Genomic DNA, 19,104 nt, shown 5'->3' with positions numbered 1-19,104 from the left:
CAACAACTCTTATAAAACTAAGTGAAAAGACAGTGCATGGGCGGTATAATGCATCCCAGGAGAGTATTCGACATCTATACGATCTATTGGATGCCAGAGTAGCGTCCGCATTGCCGCCTGGGAGGCTACACCACGTACTAACGTGACTATTTCAGCATGAATCGTTGTCTGGAACTTAATAACCGCTTGTGCCATTGATCTATAAATGTAATCATACCATGTATTCGATATGCCCTGTTGAACCAACAAATCTTGAGTGAATTGGAGAGCTCTGAAAGGATGTACCAATTTTTTTCTAGCAGTGTATATAGAAGAATGGAAATGAAAACTGAAGATCAATTGGTCGACGGTCAATTAGAGTTTAGAATTGCTAAAGTGACTAGAGACATAGTTTTCAGGTTGCGCTTGAAAATATGTTAAGAAAAATCGAAAGATCGTAGTATGATCTGTCAGACAATAAAAAAGGAGCCTTTTTTAAAAAAAAATTCTCCGAAAATCAGGTATAATCTATAAAGGAAGACACGTGATATGCAACAAGTACAAGAACCAAGAGATAACAAGAAAAATGAAAAATCAAGAGAAGAGTGATAAGATAAAAAAAGTGTAAGTCTTTCTCCCCAACTATTCAATCTGTACGTCGAAGAAGCTACGACGGATACAAATTAAAGCTTCGGCGTGGAAGAATAGCAATAGTAAGATCCAATGGTAACATTTCTATCCTCAATGAAAGTGAGGAAGAATTACAGGACGTGTTTAATGGAAAGAACAGACTAATGACAAAAGAATATGAATTGAGAGTAAACCGAAGAAAGACGAAAGTCATGACGAGTTGCAGAAATGACATCAGCGATAAACGTAATGCAACTTGGGGGCCACATAGTTGACAAAGTAAAGGAGTTCTGCTGTCTTAGAAGCAAATTGATGCATGGCAGCCGGCCGGAGTGGCCGAGACGTTCTAGGCGCTACAGTCTGGAGCGGCGCGACTGCTACGGTCGCAGGTTCGAATTCTGCCTCGGGCATGGATGTGTGTGATGTCCTTAGGTTAGTTAGGTTTAAGTAGTTCTAAATCTAGGGGACTGATGACCTCATAAGTTAAGTCCCATAGTGTTCAGAGCCATTTGAACCATTTGATGCATGGTAGATGAATAATGGAGGGTATAAGAATCATTCAGAGGAATGGTAAAAAAATAAATGCATGCATATTATAAAAATTATGCATGTATGTACATATGTACGTATGTATATTCCATGTCTTCTGCTCAGCCACTAACCGATTTCAACCACACATGGTCCACATATCATTTACAGTCTGGAAAGAATCACTATGGGAGTGAGAACAAGCCATCTATTAAAGGGGTGGGGGTGAAAAAGCAGTGTAGCCCACGACCACTTGATTTATCCCATCTTTACACATAATGTCAAACCTTTACGAAACGTTTTCTCGCTGATAAGCGCCACAAGGAAAGAAGTTTATCGCTTGCTTGACGTTTTAGTGTATTACTTCTTTACTACTGCCTGTTTTCGCGACACATTCTGCAGACAGGACTCACTTATACCACAAAATGTGCCTGCACAACTACATCTTTGTAAGACACATTGTTCAGGAGATGAGAGTCATAAAGATTGAGCTGCGTGAAAACGAAACTACAGGGTGAAATTGCTAGAGATATAGGTGCAATTTGAGTACATATATTTGTATTAAATATATCTGACATGGGCGTCCTCTGGCAAAGTGGCGGGTAAAAAGCTTCTCCTAAACCTCTATCGATTTCAAGAAACTTGGTACACACGTTACTTACTGTCTGGGAAGAAGTACTGTGGGGATAAGTACCACAGCCTGGTATTCGGGCGGGGGCGATAACTTGGAGAGAGAAGGTGGAGAGAAGAAGATGAACACAGAATGGGAAGTCTGAGATGGACACAGATAGCGGGTAAGAAGAGGTGAACAGAAAGAGGGCAGGAGAAAATGGACAGAGAAATGGAAGAGGATGACACAGTGGAAGAATGGGGAAGGAGGGGATGGTGGAACAGTGGTGAAGGAGGAGATGGACAAAGAGAGTGGGTGGAGGAGATGGATGGAGAGGGTGGGGAGGAGGCTGTAGACAGAACGATAGAGAGGAGGAGGAGATTGGCTTAGAGGAGGTGACGAGATGAACTTAGAGATGGGAAGAGGAGACGGACTTACAGGGGCAAGGAGGAAACTGATAGAGAGAAATGGAAGAACAGGTGGACGGGGGGGGGGGTTGAATGGGGAGGAGCGGAGAGGGGGGATGGGCAGATTAACAGAGAGAGGGCGGAGGAACAGAGGACAGAGAGTGGGGGGAGGAGGATGAAATGGTCTGAGGGTGAAGGAGGAAATGAACTAACAGAAGACTGGAGTAAATAATACCCAGATAGAAAAAACTAAAACGCGGACACACGCACGCGCGCACGTTAATCACACATTGTGACCGGTTTCAGCTGTCCACTGCAGCCATCATCAGATCACACTTCCCAGAACTAACGAGTTCGTACAGAAGTAGGTGGCGCAATAATATGACGTTTGACTCATATACAGAACCTTGTTTTAAATCCTCATCCAGACTTCCAGATTTAGTCTTTCCGTGATGTCACTAAATAGCTTAAGGCGAATTCGAGGATGGTTCCTCTGAAAGGTCACGGACGGTTTTCTTCCGTAGCAGTCCCATCTGACCCGAGATGGGACGGAATGTTAACTCCTAATCTTACTTTCTTCGTTTTTATAACGCCCTTGAGCGCAAGCGTTACGTTATTTCATCACACAAAGGTTTTAACACTGCTCGTCCCCCTCCCCCCTTTCCCCATAGCTCTCACATAATTAGCGCAAAGCGGTCCTCAGGGTTCCAAACAAATGGTAATTCAAATGAGAGAGAGATGAATAGATGGATGGAGGGCGAGGGGGGAGGGGGGGGGGGAGAGGACGGATGCAGTAGAATCTGTAATGTCAGTTTCTGAATCAAGTCAAAAGATGCAGCAGTGGAGGCTGTGAAGGAGGCCAATACCTCTAGACCTACATCCTGTGCGACGGTTTTTTTCTACTGGTTTTACCTCTTTCATTGGCACTGCACTGTACCGTGCACTCTTCATTGTTTCACCCCCTTCTTAATTCCGCTTCATAATCATCCCATTCGTATCCCAACATGTAACGAAAAGGATATTAGCGATAGTGGCTCGTGACCTGAACTTCTTTCAGATGGAAGAAAACGCGCGGTACAATTCTGTGTATTGTCTTTTCGTCTCTGGCTCATAATCCACCCAGGTTACGTATCCTGTGGCAATACGTGTCAGGAAGCCTTTTCCATACGTTATATTATCACTTCACAGAACAGGAATTATGATGTACTTCCTTACTAATGATCCAGGACGTTTAACGTCCGTACAATTTGCGGTATTTGAGAACCGTTAGGAAGCTAACAATGATATAGGCGCATCCGATATTGGCATTCATTCCCGCGGTCGTAACTCGCAAACAAGTACGCCAATCCGATTCTCACGAACCGTGTCGTTAGCGTGTGCCACATTCTCTTTGGAAACGGTTACAGTCTACGACCAGAGTGCATTTCATCAAGCATTTAAATGCATTTACGTACTCGTACATTCTTCTTTCGTTAATACAGTTATGCAGTACCTACAAAATATCATCTTATTCTTTCCACAAGGTTTTAGTCCTCCTGACCACAAAATATTATAGATGCTCGTCGTTCTTCTACTTCGGCTACAGCTAAAATCGCCATCATTGCATTTCAAACACGTCTCACGACTCCTCTTCAAAACTTCGATTTCTCAGTGCCTTACAACTACCTTTCAAAATTTCATAGGAGCTGCAGCGTGTAATTTGTTATCTCGCACTCCAGCGAAAAAGTAGGCCCACATGACAAAATTGTTGTTCTGGTTTTCTGTTCGATGACTGATTTGATGCAACTTTCGATGCTACTCTATTCTGTGCAAGCCTCTTCATTTCCGGATAACTACTGCAACCTAAATCTTTCTGAATCTGCTTACTGTATTCATCTCTTGGTCTCCATGTACGACTTTTATCCCCCCCCTTCCATACTTCCCTCCAATAATAAATTGATCACCCTTGATGTCTCAGAATGTGTTCTGTCAACAAATCCATTCTTTTTGTCGAGTTGTGCCACAAATCTGTTGCCTGTCCAGTTCTATTCAGTATCTCCTCAATTGTTACGCAACCTACGCATGTAATCTTCAGCGTTCTTCTGTAGCACTACATGTCCAAAGCCTCTATTCTGTTCTTGACTAAACTGTTTATCGTCCGCGTTTCAGTTCCATACAAGCCTAAACTCCATAAAAGTCTCTTGAGAAAAGACCACTTAATACTTATATACATCTTCGATGTTAAAAAAGTTTATCTTCTTCAGAAATGCTTTTCTTGCCACTGCCTGTCTACATTTTATATCCTCTCTACTTGGGTCATCGTCAGTTATTTTGCTGCCCCAAAAAGCAAACCCCCATCTACTACTGCCTCATTTCCTAATCTAAATCCTTCAGCAATTCCTGATTTAATTCGAGTACATTCCATTATTCTTGTTTTGCTTTTTTTGACGTTCACCTTACATCCTCCTTTCAAGACCTTGTCCATTCCGTTCATTGCTTGTTCAAAACCTTTGCTGTCTGTGACAGAATTATAATGTCATCAGCAAACCTCAAAGTTTTCATTTCTCCTCCCCGAACTTTATTGCTACCTCAAATTTTTCTTTGGCTTTCTTTACTGCTTGATTTATGTATAGATTGAATAACATCAGCGTTAGGTTACGACCCTGTCTCACTCCCTTCTCAACCTCTTCTTCCCTTTAATACCACTCGACTCGTACAACTGCTGTCTGGTTTCTGCAGAAGTTATAAATAGCCTTTAGCTCCCTGTCTTTTACGCCTGATACCCTCAGAATTTCAAATACAGTATTCCTGTCAACACTGTCAAAAACTCTGGCTAAGTCTACAAATGCTATAACCATAGGTTTTCCTTTTCTTAATCTATCCTCGAAGAGATGTCGTAGGGTCAATATTGCCTTGCTTGTTCCTGTATGTCTCCGGAATCAAATCCGATGTTCTCCGTGGTCGGCTTCTACAGGCTTTTTCCTTTCCTCTTTAAAGACTTCATGTGGGTAATTTGTAACGCGGCAGACTTTACCAACGGTATCAGTGGTTCTGACGGAATGTCGTCTGCTCCAATGGTCTTGTTTCGACTTAGGGCTATCAGTGCTGTCAAATGCTTCTCGAAGTATCTTATCTCCCATTTCATCTTCATACATGTCCTCTTTCATTTCTATAATATTGCCTTTACGTTCCTGTCCCTTGTACAGAGCACCTGTATACTCCTTCCATCTTTCGAATTTCCGCTCTTTGCTTGGTAGTGGTATTCCATCTAACCTCTCGATATTCATAAGAAAGGTCATTCCGTCAGGAAGATATAATGAAGAGTATGCCGCAAACAAGAAGTCATCCGACAGAAGTGCGCTTGTCAAATCTGTCACTAATTTGTTCTGCTCACCAACTCGACACATCCGGCTCATCTCTTTCCAGCTGTTACATTGTTATGGTCTTCAGTTTGTAAGGCTGACTAATTTGATGCAGATTAAATTAGAGCGATTTCACATGTGGCCGTGCCCGAGACAGGATTTGCAGTGCAGCCGCAGTTCATTGTGATGTGACGCTTCGGCTGGCCCCATCACCTGTGCACATGCACGCCACAGCCGCGTGCGCATACAGCCACACCTCCCGGCAAAGGGAGGGTGCGCCGCGCCGCGGGCTAGTGAGCGCCCCCAACTTACGGGCGAGCGCAAGAGCTGGAACAGTCTGAATTACATACTCCCAACACATATTGTTTCTTTAAAAAATGTGTGTGAAATCTTATGGGACTTGAGTGCTAAGGTCATCAGTCCCTAAGCTTACACACTACTTAACCTAAATTAGCTTATGGACAAACACACACACACCCATGCCCGAGGGAGGACTCGAACCTCCGCCCCGACCAGCCGCACAGTCCATGACTGCAGCGCCCGAGACCGCTCGGCTAATCCCGTGCGGCATTGTTTCTTTAAGGTTGGTTAGTTGGTTGAGGGGAGGAGACCAAACAGCGAGGTCATCGGTCCCATAGGATTAGGGGAGGAAGTCGGCCGTGCCCTCTCAGAGGAACCATCCCGGCATTTGCCCGAAGCGATTTAGGGAAATTACGGAAAACCTAAATCAGGATGGCCGTACGCGGGTTTGAACCATCGCCCTCGCGATTGCGAGTCCAGTGTGCTAACCATTGCGCCACCTCGCTCGCTGTTTCTTTACAAAGAAGATGATAGTGCAAATTAACTTGTCTTTTCAGAAGTGGCAGCATGTAACGTAAATGACACACCCAGCGAAAACATCGCATTACGAAGAACTGTGCATCGTTCAGCATAATATATTAACAAAATGTGGACGCCTGTAGATATGCTGTCGACACACAACTGTTATACTGATTATGGTACAGTGCGAACGCATGAACGTGACAGTTTCAGGCGGTTTTGAACTATGGCTGCGAAAGATACCGGCGCAGGTCGGACCTGTACTACCTCGTTTATGACACTGCCAATCTCAGCAAGCACTTGTGTAGTAACCATCACCGAATGCTTTGTATACTGCTCTTTTTCCTTTTTTTCGGTTCTTATTTTGAAACGAGTGAAGAGAATGAATTTACGATACCAGAACAGATCGGTTATCCCTATGACCATACGTCAGTTGTGTTTTCGCCGAAGCACAAATCACACGTTTAAAGCCGGCCGGGGGGGGGGGTGAGCTGTTGTAGGCGCTACAGTCCGGAACCGCGCGACCGCCACGGTCGCAGGTTCGAATCCTGTCTCGGGCACGGGTGTGATGTCCTTAGGTTAGTTAGGTTTAAGTAGTTCTAAGTTCTAGGGGACTGATGACCTCAGAAGTTAAGTCCCATAGTGCTCAGAGCCATTTGAACGATACGTTTAGACCCGCGAGTAGGCGCAGGTTTTCCTCCAGCACCTCTTCTCTCATATGAATCAATGCGTAGTCTGTTCATTCGGATCTGTCTGAAGGAACAGACAACACGCATTCATATAATTGATTCACCTCGAAGGGCAATGAATCCACCAGTGCGGATGTATAATTACGTCCGAGCTCCTACGCGAATCTCTAAGTAGCGAGCATGAAGGGCATGTGCAGCGGCTGCGGACAGGTGGCGCTGGGTGGGAGTGTGGGTCGGCCGAGAGGCGTGCAGAGATAGCCCGCGCATTTACGATAAACACTGTGTCCGGACAGTGCAGTGTTCAACGCGACTGCCTACTAAGCAGGAAATCCTAGGTTGCAATCCTGGTCCGGCATACATTGCCACTCGTCGCCGCTGATGTCGCACAAAGTCCTGATGCAGCTGATTTCAATAGTGCCTTTCCTTTCCGTTCTCCCCCCTCCTCCTTCGATTTACATACCCTCTTCACTCCCCGCGGCCGCCGAAGTACTCGTTTGTTTACGGCTGTTGCCGACTACAGCAGGAGCTGAAGACAACCGCGGCTGCCGGGCCCTACCTGCGGCGGCGCGCGCGCAGTCGATGCGGCCGCCCTCCGCCGTGGTGATGAGCAGCGGGCCAGCGACCAGCGCCTTGCCCGACGCCAGCAGCCCCAGGCGCCACGCGGGCACGCCCAGCAGCCGGCCCACGTCCGCCGCCGCCGCGTCCACCGCGCGCTGGCTGCGCGCGCCGCCCGCCTGCTCGTAGTACAGAGCCCTGCCGGCAACGCCACACCACCTCAGTTGCTCATCGTAACAGCACTGCCACACAGATCGACATACAGGGTGTTTAAAAAATGACCGGTATATTTGAAACGGCAATAAAAACTAAACGAGCAGCGATAGAAATACACCGTTTGTTGCAATATGCTTGGGACAACAGTACATTTTCAGGCGGACAAACTTTCGAAATTACAGTAGTTACAATTTTCAACAACAGATGGCGCTGCAAGTGATGTGAAAGATATAGAAGACAACGCAGTCTGTGGGTGTGCCATTCCGTACGTCGTCTTTCTGCTGTAAGCGTGTGCTGTTCACAACGTGCAAGTGTGCTGTAGACAACATGGTTTATTCCTTAGAACAGAGGATTTTTCTGGTGTTGGTATTCCTCCGCCTAGAACACAGTGTTGTTGCAACAAGACGAAGTTTTCAACGGAGGTTTAATGTAACCAAAGGACCGAAAAGCGATACAATAAAGGATCTGTTTGAAAAATTTCAACGGACTGGGAATGTGACGGATGAACGTGCTGGAAAGGTAGGGCGACCGCGTACGGCCACCACAGAGGACAACGCGCAGCTAGTGCAGCAGGTGATCCGACAGCGGCCTCGGGTTTCCGTTCGCCGTGTTGCAGCTGCGGTCCAAATGACGCCAACGTCCACGTATCGTCTCATGCGCCAGAGTTTACACCTCTATCCATACAAAATTCAAACGCGGCAACCCCTCAGTGCTAACGATATAGTGCACAGGATTGATGACGGCGATATGCATGTGGGCAGCATTTGGTTTACTGACGAAGCTTATTTTTACCTGGACGGCTTCGTCAATAAACAGAACTGGCGCATATGGGGAACCGAAAAGCCCCATGTTGCAGTCCCATCGTCCCTGCATCCTCAAAAAGTACTGGTCTGGGCCGCCATTTCTTCCAAAGGAATCATTGGCCCATTTTTCAGATCCGAAACGATTACTGCATCACGCTATCTGGACATTCTTCGTGAATTTGTGGCGGTACAAACTGCCTTAGACGACACTGCGAACACCTCGTGGTTTATGCAAGATGGTGCCCGGCCACATCGCACGGCCGACGTCTTTAATTTCCTGCCTGAATGAATATTTCGATGACCGTGTGATTGTTTTGGGCTATCCGAAACATACAGGAGGCGGCGTGGATTGGCCTCCCTATTCGCCAGACATGAACCCCTGTTACTTCTTTCTGTGGGGACACGTGAAAGACCAGGTGTACCGCCAGAATCCAGAAACAATTGAACAGCTGAAGCAGTACATCTCATCTGCATGTGAAGCCATTCCGCCAGACACGTTGTCAAACGTTTCGGGTAATTTCATTAAGAGACTACGCCATATTATTGCTACGCATGGTGGATATGTGGAAAATATCGTACTATAGAGTTTCCCAGACCGCAGCGCCATCTGTTGTTGAAAATTGTAACTACTGTAATTTCGAAAGTTTGTCTGCCTGAAAATGTACTGTTGTCCCAAGCATATTGCAACAAACGGTGTATTTCTATCGCTGCTCGTTTAGTTTTTATTGCCGTTTCAAATATACTGGTCATTTTTGAAACACCCTGTATCAGTTCAGTATCACTTTCAATAAAGGCAGAACGTGTGATGGATTCTGACCAGCAGCAAGAGTACCCAGAGCTATTTGTTCTCAAATTCTAACACTATTTCATTTGCCTCGAACTAATTAGACTTGCACCCCTCCTCCTACATCTCATATCCCGGATAAACTCTCCAGAGTGCCATACTGGCGGCCAGCGACTTACGACGTGTATCAAATAGAATCATCCGATTTAAAACAAAATCATAACTGTTATGTTATTGAAGATATGTGCGTGAACATCGTACTGCTGGAAAGAGCCAACTCTCGAATTTTACGTACATCGTTCCCGCTAGGTATCAGCAGTGTGCGCCCACTTCAGTTCTGGTAAAAATGGTGTCATAACAGCAGAAAGCGTTCTGTCTTCTACGTTTTGCGCAGTGCGGGCCAGTAATAACCGCTCAGCGCCCTCGAGAGGCCGAGCGGTTCTAGGCGTTACAGTCTGGAACCACGCGACCGCTACGGTCGCAGGTTCGAATCCTGCCTCGAGCATGTATGTGTGTGATGTTCTTAGGTTAGTTAGGTTTAAGTAGTTCTAAGTTCTAGGGGACTGATGACCTCAGCTGTTAAGTCCCATACCACTCAGAACCATTTGAACTATCCCGAGAAACAGGTGGTTTTTGTAAAAGCAAATCGCCGGGCCGCCATAGTTTCACAAGGAATCCGTTCGTCGTGCACCTTGACAGCTCAACATGCCCCAGATGTCCGTGTGGCGTGTGTTGCGTCGACGTTTACTCATGAAACTACACAAAATTCAGCTACTGCAAGCTCTTCGTGAAGGTGACAAACAACAACGTGTGGAGTTCTGTAATTTCGTTCTTGGCTAGATGGAAGATGATAGTTTTCTCCCGCGCTTAGTGCTTAGTGACGAGATGACATTCCATTTAAATGGAAACATGAACCGTCATAATGTGAGAATATACGCGACAACTACATGAAGTTGTACAACATGTGTGGGACAACGGCAGAGTATACAGTATAACTAACTGAAATAGATTATAAACAGCGACGACAGGGGTTTTTTGTCTGCCACATTTCACAACGCACTCCACTGCTTCCCGGTCCGTACGCATACTCTGCCTTTCCTTGTCTCTGCGGTGGGGGGGGGGGGGGGGCATTGTGTTTGCATCTGTCTCTTCCCTTATGCCGGCCGGTGTGGCCGAGTGGTTCTAGGCGCTTCAGTCTGGAACCGCGCGACCGCTACGGTCGCAGGTTCGAATCCTGCCTCGGACTTGGATGTGTGTGATGTCTTTAGGTTAGGTTAGGTTTAAGTAGTTCTAAGTTCTAGGGGACTGATGACCTCAGATCTTGAGCCTCATAGTGCTCAGAGCCATTTCAACTACCTTCCGTTATCTGCCGGCTCCCTGTTTGCAAGAGACGATTCTCCCGTAATCAGGCAGCACCGTTGTTGCTTCTGAGGAGCGTAACCAAATGCCGGCACATGTCACCCCGGTTCTATTTCCTCGCGTTCCGCGGCTGCAGTTCCACTCTGCTATTGTTACGATCACCATGCATGCGCTGCTGGCTGTTCGTCTGCCTCAAATGTTGACCTCAACTCTCTCCGCTGCGTTGCTGCTCGATCTTTTGTCACAAGCTCCTCTAGTGCAATGAACAGGAGTAGGCAGAAGATAAGTTTACGCACTTTCTTGAAACTGCGACGGTGACACTGTTCAGGATCTGACATTTTGTCTCGCAACTCTGTATCTTCCTGAGATCGAGTCTTCCGTGCTGATTTAGTTACTGCTGATCGGTATCAACAACATCGGCATTCAAAGGACATCGTTAGACTGTATGTTGTGGCGTATCTTCTTCACAACAGGCACATTCGGAGATTTGTCTTCGCCCAGTTCGATGTCAGTACGTCGGGTAAAGCCCATGACCCGTCAAGAAGTATGTCTCGTCTCTTGAAGGACTGGGCTGCTTCATTCCCAATCTCTAATTTACCTCTGGGAGAAAACCATAATTTCGTCTCCCCTGTTTGGGCATCATCCCATTGTTTCTGCCACAAGAGGAGGAATTGACTGTGTATTTTCTGCTTGTTTGTAGCCCATATTTCTATAAAATTTTGCACTCAATGTTCTTCTTTCATCGCCCTTCTTATTCCGTATCTGGAGATGGAGTGGACACGTTCCAAGTACTATCCGCAACGACGTACAAGTATAGTAGCGAAAGCTCCCGTCAAGCGAAGAAGTATTCCATATTTCTCCAAAAAAAATGGCTCTGAGCACTATGGGACTCAACTGCTGAGGTCATTAGTCCCCTAGAACTTAGAACTAGTTAGACCTAACTAACCTAAGGACATCACAAACATCCATGCCCGAGGCAGGATTCGAACCTGCGACCGTAGCGGTCTTGCGGTTCCAGACTGCAGCGCCTTTAACCGCACGGCCACTTCGGCCGGCTCATATTTCTCCATGTTAACTATTTGTATTGGTGTTAAGATACGTGCTTTTTGTTTGCATTGTTATTTTATAATCATGACTGGCTAGGCTGATGATTTTATTAATCATGTTCTTGCCTCTATTGATCATTTCTTCAATATGTGCAATATAATTTTGTCGCTCGTCGAAAAAGGCGCCAACATATCTTTCTCTTTATCGGTCTGTTGCTTAATTTTATGACCGGATCTCTTAAAAGAATTCTGTTGAATAAAGTGTACGTGGTCTTTTCAGGCGTAACAGACAAGCTAATTCCTTGGCACCACTGATGTAATTCTTGAAGGAATGTATTACATCCTTCTTTGAAGTTACTTCTGAGGCTTCCCTTCACAAGAGTCACCACGTCGTCGGGATTTCCCTGTGCTTCTACGACCGTTTCGTTGTCATTCAGTCTTCCTAAGACCGGTCAAATACCATATCTTAACACACAAGGCCACTTACAGATCCCTTCGGGCAGCATCTTGAAATATTTTTCATAAGGATCCATCCTGGGCACGACAAAGACGCTTATTTGTTTTGGCAGTACCTGTTAAGACAGTAGTGTTATTCTCATGGGCAGTTCAAGTATCTCGGGCGAAGAAAAAATGTTAGCCGTTATAAGTGACCGAATGTCCTGGCGAAAACTTATCTATGCGCTGCGTTTTTTGCTACCCTTAACGCCTCATTTACAGCGTCTTGTGATGACTTTCCACTTCTGAAACCATGTTGTTGGGAGATCACTCCATGAAGAAATTTTTCCTCCTGTAGTGTACCGCATAGCAGCTTCTCAAGGAAAATTGGTCTCTAGGACATTAGAGCCCTTTTCCAATATAATCACATTTGCTTGTTCCCAAAATCTCGTAATAAACATGCGTTACAGCGCTGGCACAAATATAAACTTATACGCAAAGGAAGGGGCTATAGAATTTTAATATATTGACGATGAAATGACTTGTGCGTTGTAACGCTAAATACTCTTCGGAGCCATCAAGGGCACTCCAAGATAGGAAATCAGAGCCACAGTGCAAGAGAGGGCAAAAGTAGTACCGTTTAGGTTACCGGAGCTAAATAGCAAAACTAGAGCCCTGAGAATAGCAGACGCTCTGGGCAGCTGTCCCACGGGACAAGTTTCACTTCAGAGAATTAACTGGTAACTCCATCCACGATCTAGCTGTTGTAAGGCGTCACAGCAGAAGATGGTAACGAAAAGGTACGTCTTAGCAGAGGCAGAAAGCTTGATACCTGCTGCTCAGAGCTGCAACGTCAGTGGGTTTACAGATGTTACGAGTGCTACTACAGCAGTCTCCAATCACAAAAGGATACAGGATAGGGCCAAGTGACGTAGAACACTGTTGTTGCTGACCATAATAGGAGTGGCAGTGGCGTGCAGCTTTCAGCTGAAGCTTGAAGTTTGTTAATGGAAAGTCTACAGGCATCCATACCTACCGAGTAGCAGAGTGGAAGGAGTCTAAACGTGGTTAGCCAGAGGCGCCCTGGATGTGCTCTGCGACTCGTCAGTTTGGTTGAAGCTTGTTGAGTGCTGGTGGACTGGCTGGACAACTATAGGAAGGGAGAAACAGTGCGCCGCCACGACTCTTTAAAAACCCAAGTTTTTGTATTCAGAGGAGTTCTCAGTCAGATCACTGAGGCGCCGACTCCGTGTCGCTCGTGGCCAGCCACAGCAAGCTCCGACATATCTGTTTTTCTCACTTGTGCTGCTGCTCTCAAGTTTATACTTAACATGCAGTTACTGTTCGCTACTTCTGTTAGCGCCCACTGCCGTCAATTGAGAAACTAACCTCTGTTTTGCAACCAGTTGCCTCCTTTGATTTTTCTAATGTTAAGAATTAGCCTTCAGTGTAGTAGTTGGTCTGATCGCTGATATATAGTGTTAATCAAACGCCTGAAGTCTATGAATCTCCCGCTGCAAGCATTCTGTCGAGTCCCAGAATCTGCGCATCTCGTAGGTGCCCTGCGACAGTATTTGGCGCTGACCCAAGTCATCAAACCGTCTTCACTGGGAATTTCTCTTTCTGCATTTGCTCCTCACCACTCGGAAATCGCAGACTGATCTCAAAGCCTCTGTCTTGTGTTAGGGCACGACACAACGATGCCGTCATCAGGTGATTTACTCCTTTTCAGTTTCAGGTCAATGTTCCTACATTCTGAAAATGGAAAAATTATTCTCTCTGCACTGTACGTTTCACTACTTATGTTTTGCAGTTCTCTGCATTTATCAAATTCGCACTCGGCAGTGACGTCTGGAAAGGGAATGCCTATCAGTAATTGTGCAGATTACTGGCAGTTTTCTCTCAAGCTGCCATCTGCTCGGTTTAGAGTTTATAACATTGTCGGAGGTCTTATCTTTTTGCAGACGATTCTACATGGTGTACCTCATGGGTCAAGATGTAGACGCTGTGCCACGAATAGGTTTCAGCTCTGCATTCTTTCACGCTGTAGGCAGTCTTTGAATTCCTATCAGTCTTTGAATTCCTATATCAGTTCAATCTGCGATCTGTTTCTTCCGCACAGTGGCGTTTTTGGTAGAACCTTCTTGCCTTTGTGACATCTGTTTCCTGTTTTTTGGAACACACCTTTCATGGTATTTGTGAATTCCGTTTGTCTTGTGACCGGATTACACCTTTCATGTTCTCTTGTAATGCATGACTAATTCTTGAGATGTTGTGTCTTTGTGGTCATCTGCTTCCACCGAGGCCGAACAGTAGGAAATATTCCTCAGATGGTTTCAGTCGGCTTCCCTTATGTTGCGTCGGGTGTTCAACGTTATTAATGCATCGTCATCTGAGTCCATTTCTGCAAGAGCCAATTGTAAAGATTGCATCGTGGTTTCTTTTGGTGAATTACCTGTCTCTGGTCTCCTGACTACATTGTCGTTAACTGTTGTGACGTCTGTACTGAACTATGCACGAGCCTCCTTTCGTATGTTTGAGGGACTTACACTTCGGTTTGCCACTTTCATATTAATACCTTTATGGCTTCCTGAAATGCATCCCTATATCATCTTACACTGAACTAATGGTAACTTATCGTTCGGGTCCCTGATATAAAACATCTCGCTTAAGCGAAAATCAACAGCATGTACAAACTTATAAAAAATCCATGACTCTGTGATCTCTATAATACTACTTATTTACAGCCAATTTCGGTTTTAAACCATGTTCGTGGCACCTACATAACACACAAAAATAGACGAAATGTGATAATGAAAATAACATAAAATCTACAGATGAAGTAGTAATTACCAAATACTTAAGAAAAGTGTTACAGACGTGTCACATGTCATACATGTCGTCATATAAATATAACGATAAATACGTAGACTGCGATTAAGATCAAAAGACATTAAATAAATCGAGCATAACAAATGTGACCAAATACAAAATTGACATGAGGACTGAGTAGAAAAATGATAGCAACCGATGTATAAGCTGAAAGCAAGCCATGTCAAAAACCTTAAGAGTCAAAGAAGAATGTCATACCGAAACCAAGGATGTACTCATTAAACAATTATGTGATTATCGACTCACTCTGTTTAACTATGTTTAGTTGCAATTGTAATTAATATTTCACAATGAAAATAACAAAATGAAATATAAAATAACAGATTTGTAGCACTTTATAGAAACTGTCATCTAGGGAAAGCGACTTTGATTAATAACCAAAACGTCCTCGGTCCCAGAGTCGAAGCCCGAAACCGCTTAAGTTATGGAAATAATCAGCATTGACGGCCGAAGACTTCCAGCATAAGATGTCATTCTGCTAACGGCCTCGTCAAAGACGGAGGAACGTACAGAGGTTCAGGGCACTTCCTTGTCTTTGGGGTGGGAAACTGCCCCTAAGGCTGGAAGAATCAGCAATGATCAACGGATTGAGGATGCAGAAGGCAATGAAAACCACTGCATTAAAGACACACAATGTGCGAGCACAGGAGATGTGGCCTGTAATTGAAAAAGTGTCATGATAATCTCCCAATTGGTAAAATATTCCGGAGTAGTCCGAAATTCGGATCTCCGGGAGGGGACTGCCAACGGGGAGGTGACCTTGAGAAAAAGATTGAATAACCAACGGAATGACAACGTTCTATGAGTCGGGGCATGGAATGTCAGAAGTTTGAACGTGGTTAGGAAGCTAGAAAATCTGACAAGGGAAATGCAAAGGCTCAATCTAGATATAATAGTGGACAGTGAAGTGAAATGGTAAGAAGACCAGTATTTCTGGTCAGATGAGTATAGAATAATATCAATAGCAGCAGAAAGTAGTATAACGGGCTAGGATTCGTTATGAATAGGAACTTAGGGCAGAGAGTGTGTTACTGTGAACAGTTCAGTGATAAGGTTGTTCTTATCAGAATAGACAGCAAACCAACACCGACAACGATAGCTCAGGTATACATGCCGACGTCGCGTACTGAAAATGAAGAGACAGAGAAAGTATATAAGGATACTGAAAGGATGATACAGTACATAAAGGGAGATAAAAATCTAATAGTCTTGGGGGACTGGAAAGCAGTTGTATGGGAAGGAGAAGAAGAAAACAGTACAGGGGAATATGGATTTGGGACGAGGAATGAGAGAGCAGAAAGACTAATTGAGTTCTATAACAAATTTCAGCTACTAATAGCGAATACTTTGTTCAAGATCACAAGAGGAGGAGGTATACTTGGAAAAGGTCGGATTATACGGGAGGATTTCAGTTAGATTACATCATGGTCAGACAGAAATTCCGAAATCGAAAAAGATATGATTGTTGGAACGACTGACCCAGCATATAGGAAAGTCAAAACAACATTCGATGAAATTAAATGCAAGGGATTTCCACTGTTATATGCAGAAGAGGGAGCTGTTAGGTGGAAAGAGTACATTGAAGGGCTCTATGAAGGGGAAGATTTGTCCGATGTGACGGAAGAAGAAACAGGGTTCGATTTAGAAGATGTAGGGGATCCACTATTAGAATCAGTATTTAAGAAAGCTTTGGAGGACTTAAGACAAAATAACGCAGAAGAGATAGATAACATTCCATCAGAATTTCTAAAATCATTGAGAGAAAGGGCAAAAAAAAAAAACGACTATTCACGCTGGAGTGTAGTGTACGAGTCTGGCGATACACCATCTGACTTTCGGAAAAATATCATCCACCCAATTCCGAAGACTGCAAGAGCTGACAGGCGCGAGAATTATCGCACATTCAGCTTAACAGCTCATGCATCCAAGTTGCTTACAGTTATAGTATACAGAAGACTAGAAAAGAAAATTGAGGATGTGTTAGAGACGACGATCAGTTTGGCGTTAGGAAAGATAAAGTCCCAAGAGACAATTCTGATGTTGCGGTTGATAATGGAAATAAGACTAAAGAAAAATCAAGATACGTTCATAGGATTCGTCGACGTGGAAAAAGCGTTTGACCATGTAAAATGGTGTAAAATGTTAGAAATTCTGAGAAAAATAGTGGTAAGCTACAGGGAGAGACGGGTAATATACAGTACGTACAAGAGGCAGAAGGAAATAATAAGAGCGGACGACCAAGAACGAAGTGCTCGGATTAAAAAGGGTGTAAGACAGGGATGTAATCTTTCACCCCTACTGTTCAATCTGTACATCGAAGAAGCAATGATGGAAATAAAAATAAAGATTCAGGAATTAACATTCAAGGTGAAAGGATACCAATGATACGATTCGCTGATGGCACTGCCATTCTGAGTGAAGGTGAAGAAGAATTACACTATTGCTGAATGGAATGAACAGCCTAATGACTACAGAATATGAATTCAGAGTAAATCTAAGAAAGACGAAAGTAACGAGAAGTAGCAGAAAGGAGAACAGCAAGAAACTTAACATCAGGATTGATGGTCACGTAGTAGATGAGGTTAAGTAAGTCTACTACCATCATCATCATCATTTAAGACTGATTATGCCTTTCAGCGTTCAGTCTGGAGCATAGCCCCCCTTATACAGTTCCTCCATGATCCCCTATTCAGTGCTAACATTGGTGCCTCTTCTGATGTTAAACCTATTACTTCAAAATCATTCTTAACCGAATCCAGGTACCTTCTCCTCGGTCTGCCCCGACTCCTCCTACCCTCTACTGCTGAATCCATGAGTCTCTTGGGTAACCTTGCTTCTCCCATGCGTGTAACATGACCCCACCATCTAAGCCTGTTCGCCCTGACTGCTACATCTATAGAGTTCATTCCCAGTTTTTCTTTGATTTCCTCATTGTGGACACCCTCCTGCCATTGTTCCCATCTACTAGTACCTGCAATCATCCTAGCTACTTTCATATCCGTAACCTCAACCTTGTTGATAAGGTAACCTAAATCCACCCAGCTTTCGCTCCCATACAACAAAGTTGGTCGAAAGATTGAACGGTGCACAGATAACTTAGTCTTGGTACTGACTTCCTTCTTGCAGAAGAGAAGTCTACTACCTAGGCAGCAAAATAACCAATGACAGATGGAGGAAGGAGGACATCAAGAAAGGTAAAAGGGGCATTTCTGGCCAAGAGAAGTCTACTAATATCACACTTAGGCCTTAATTAAAGGAAGAAATTTCTGAGAATGTACGTTTGGAGCACTGCATTGTATGGTGTGGACTGATGATGTACGGAGTGAGGAGGTTCTGCGCAGAATCGGAGAGGAAAGGAACAAGTGCAACGCACTGACAAGGAGAAGGGGCAGGATGATAGGACATCTGTTAAGACAGCAGGTCATGGTTCTAGAGGGAGCCGTAGAGAGCAAAAACTGTACAGGAAGATAGACAATGGAATACAACCAGCAAATAATTGAGGATGGAGGTTGCAAGTGTTACTCCGAGATGAAGAGGTTGGCACAGAGGAGAGGAATTCATGGCGGGCTGCATCAACCCCCCCAGCCCCAAAAATCAGTTAATATGAAAACACAGAGAGTTTTAAACCTCTGAGTGAACGTACCCACATGTGGAATATAAATTGACTGCATAAATGGAAGTGGATCACAAAAATAGGAAAAATGCACATTTTTTGAATCACTTCGAAAAATACAAAAATAGTATAGAGCAGGTAGATGAATTGCACGTAAAATTGTATGAATAAATAAATTATAATAGTCTGAGAATAACAACTAACAAAAATCTCGTGAAGAACAAGCTATGAGCGTGAAGCTCTAACATGTTGATTAGAAAACTAATTCTTCAGACAGACAAATAAAAGGCAAGTCACAAACCAAGATGACAACCTAGAGAAATTTGCTGAAGAACTTACTAGGAATATAGACCTCAACTTTATCGTATTCAGAAGTCAATAATTCGAACAGGTGACAA

General features: G+C 44.4%; 1 protein-coding gene across 1 annotated transcript in view; it reads right to left on the bottom strand.

Annotated features, from left to right (window-relative positions):
* The window catches only part of LOC126088140 (meiotic recombination protein SPO11), a 269,655-nt gene that overhangs the window by 89,414 nt on the left and 161,137 nt on the right, over positions 1-19,104 (bottom strand). Inside the window, exon 5 of the mRNA XM_049906256.1 lies at positions 7,560-7,756. Within this exon, the coding sequence (XP_049762213.1) occupies positions 7,560-7,756 (197 nt within the window). The remainder of the gene's footprint in view (positions 1-7,559; positions 7,757-19,104) is intronic.

The sequence above is a fragment of the Schistocerca cancellata genome, chromosome 6 (genome assembly GCF_023864275.1).
Source record: "Schistocerca cancellata isolate TAMUIC-IGC-003103 chromosome 6, iqSchCanc2.1, whole genome shotgun sequence".
In the NCBI taxonomy this organism is placed as follows: Eukaryota; Metazoa; Arthropoda; class Insecta; order Orthoptera; family Acrididae; genus Schistocerca; species Schistocerca cancellata.
Note: the sequence above shows the minus strand (reverse complement) of the source record. Positions and strands in the feature narration are given on the sequence as shown.